This window comes from Lactuca serriola, chromosome 1 (assembly GCF_051521515.1).
Source record: "Lactuca serriola cultivar US96UC23 chromosome 1, Lser_US96UC23_V15, whole genome shotgun sequence".
NCBI lineage: Eukaryota > Viridiplantae > Streptophyta > Magnoliopsida > Asterales > Asteraceae > Lactuca > Lactuca serriola.
Window position 1 is genome coordinate 182,074,599 of NC_136408.1, and position 2,712 is coordinate 182,077,310.

The 2,712-nt window shown below is 36.1% G+C and overlaps 1 protein-coding gene across 1 annotated transcript; it reads left to right on the forward strand.

Annotated features, from left to right (window-relative positions):
- Positions 1–1,547: 1,547 nt before the first annotated feature.
- On the forward strand, positions 1,548–2,216 carry LOC145064390 (zinc finger BED domain-containing protein RICESLEEPER 2-like). Its single transcript, XM_079011854.1, has one exon. The coding sequence runs from the start codon at positions 1,548–1,550 to the stop codon at positions 2,214–2,216; it is 669 nt and encodes a 222-aa protein (XP_078867980.1).
- The last annotated feature ends 496 nt before the right edge of the window (positions 2,217–2,712 follow it).

Genomic DNA, 2,712 nt, shown 5'->3' on the forward strand with positions numbered 1-2,712 from the left:
CCCGCCAACACATTTATTAAACGGATCATATATGGGTTTCTCAAAAAATAAATGGGTTGACCCGCCAACCCGTTTATATTTTTAATAAAAAATATATTTTTTATTTTTAAATGTATTGATATTTTGACTTGTGGTCCTAACTCATAAGGTCATAACTCGCAAGTAAGTCTGTAACCAATTGATTTTAACCATTTTTGCCCTAAATCAAAAGGCGTATCGGCGTATGGCTGTATGAGCGATTGAGGCATTGAGCGTATCTTCTCTCGGTCTCCCACAGTCGAAATTCGAAATCAAGTATCAAAATCACAAACGACGTTGAGTCGTTGACGCCTGGAGGCTGAAGTGGTGAAGCCCAGAACATGATTCGAACCAATACCGCAATACGATCGATCTTCTGGTATGTTTCTTAAGTTGTTCTTTTGTCTCAGTTTTCCGATTACAAGATGCACTTCCTCAGTTTTCCGATTTGGTTTTTAATCAAAAGATGAAGTGTGTATGAGTTGTTATAATAGGGTTGTGAGATGTGAGACTGTCGATCGTAATGTTGAATAAGAAATTGATGTGTAATAGTGGTTTTTAATCTGAAAGTGATAACAGCCCATAAATTTTGAATATGAAATTCTATATCAGTATATGTTTTATCAATTTTACTGTTTCTTCTCTTCAGGTCTATCCTACATCTACAGGTTAAGTGTTTATGACTGTGTTATCTGTGTATCTGTGTATGTAAAGTGTGAACAGTGTATCTGTGTATGTGAAGTGTATCTTGTATGTTAAGTGTATCTGTGTATTTGTTTCTATACTTGATGTTCCTTCTATTTTTCATTGTAGGAGAGTTATGGCAGATACTAATAACACCAATCCTTTGGATGTTAATGATGGAAGTGATGATTTGGTTGAAGAAATTGGGTCGGAAAGTGTATCAACAGGTGTTGAGAGTACTTCTACAAAGCAAAGGAAAAAAAGGAAAAAAACTTCAGATCTTTGGAGAAGTTTTGAAATGCTCCCACAAAAACCAAATGAGCCCCTATATTGTAAGTGCAAAAAATGTGGGACAAAATATCAGGCAAAAAGCAAACATGGAACAGGGAATCTACACCGTCATCGAGATTCATGTAATAACTCAAATACAAGAGATATCGGTCAATATATGATTTCTTTGAACAATGGTGTTATGGCTACAAGAAATCCAAAGTTTAGTCAAGCAACGTTCCGAGAAATGGTGACTCATGCTATGGTTAGACATGACTTTCCATTCTCTTTTGTTGAGTATGAAGGAGTTAGAATTTTTTGCAAATACTTGGAACTAGAAGCGAGTCTTGTTTTCAGGAACACAGCAAAGTCTGATATCAAAAAAATTATATGTTACTCAACAAAAAAGACTCTGTGATGAGTTGCTTAGATGTCCTAGTAGAATATGCTTGACTTCTGGTGCTTGGACTTCAATCTTTACAGATGGTTATCTGAGTTTGACTACCCACTATGTTGATAGCAATTGGGTCTTACAAAAGAGAATTTTAAACTTTTCCCACTTTCATCCTCCACATATGGGTGTAGCTATAGCCGAAAAGTTGGGTGAAATGATCAAAAATTGGGGAATTGAAAAGAAATTGTTTTGTATAACTTTGGATAATGCAACATCCAATGATGTATGTGTTGAGTTGCTTAAGAATCAGTTTCGTTTGATGAATTTTTTGGTATATGATGGCTGGTTATTTCATCTTAGATGTTGTGTTCATATTTTGAATCTGATTGTACAAGATGGTTTGAAACAAATTGATGTTGCGTTGGAGAAAGTTAGAGATTGTGTGAAGTATATCAAGGGATCTACACTAAGAAAAGGCCGATTTATTCAAATTTGCTCGCAAAATCTTAGTGACTACAAAAAGGATTCGGTTCAAGATGTTCCTACTAGATGGAATTCCACTTATAAGATGCTTTCTTGTGCACTTTATTATCATCTTGCCTTTTCTCATTTGAGCTTGAGTGATTCGAACTTTCAAACGTGCCCATCCTCTGATGAATGGGATAGAGTTGAGAAAATGTGTAGTTTTCTTAAAGTGTTTCATGATGTAACTATTCAGTTTTCAGGATCTCTTTATCCTACTTCAAATTTGTATTTCCCTCAAATATTTGGAATACAATTGAAGTTGGGTGAAACGAAAGACAGTCCTGATGAGTATATGAAAAAAAATAGCTACTCAAATGTAGAGTAAATTTAGCAAATAGTGGGCTGATTTCAATCTTTCGTTAGCTATAGTTGTGGTATTTGATCCACGATATAAGTTCTCTTTTGTTGAGTTTATCTATAAAAAGTTGTATGGTGAAGTGTAACATCCCAAAATTCAGGTTCAACCATTTAACCCTTCATCTTTTCCAAGTTGTCATATTAGGTCCCTTTATGTTAAGTGCCAAGTTTGTGAGTACGTTGGGCGTACAAGGAGTACGCTACGCGTACTCGCACGCTTATTTTTGTACGCGGTTCCATCCGGGTACGTTGGGCGTACCTAAGGTTACGTCAGGCGTAACCGGACCAGATTCAAAACCCTAATATGACTTGAGGGCTATAAAAGGAATGAGATGGTCTTGTCCCTCAGCCACCATCTTTAAGAAAGAAACCCTAAGAGAGTATTTCCTTCGTTTTTAGCTTGGGTGTGAGTGTTCTAAGCTTCAAAGTGTCATTCCAAGGTGGTGAAAGAAAAAGAGGAGACC

Coding starts and splice junctions, on each gene's coding strand:
- LOC145064390 (XM_079011854.1), top strand. CDS start 1,548: ATGGGTGTAGCTATAGCCGAAAAGTTGGGTGAAATGATCAAAAATTGG.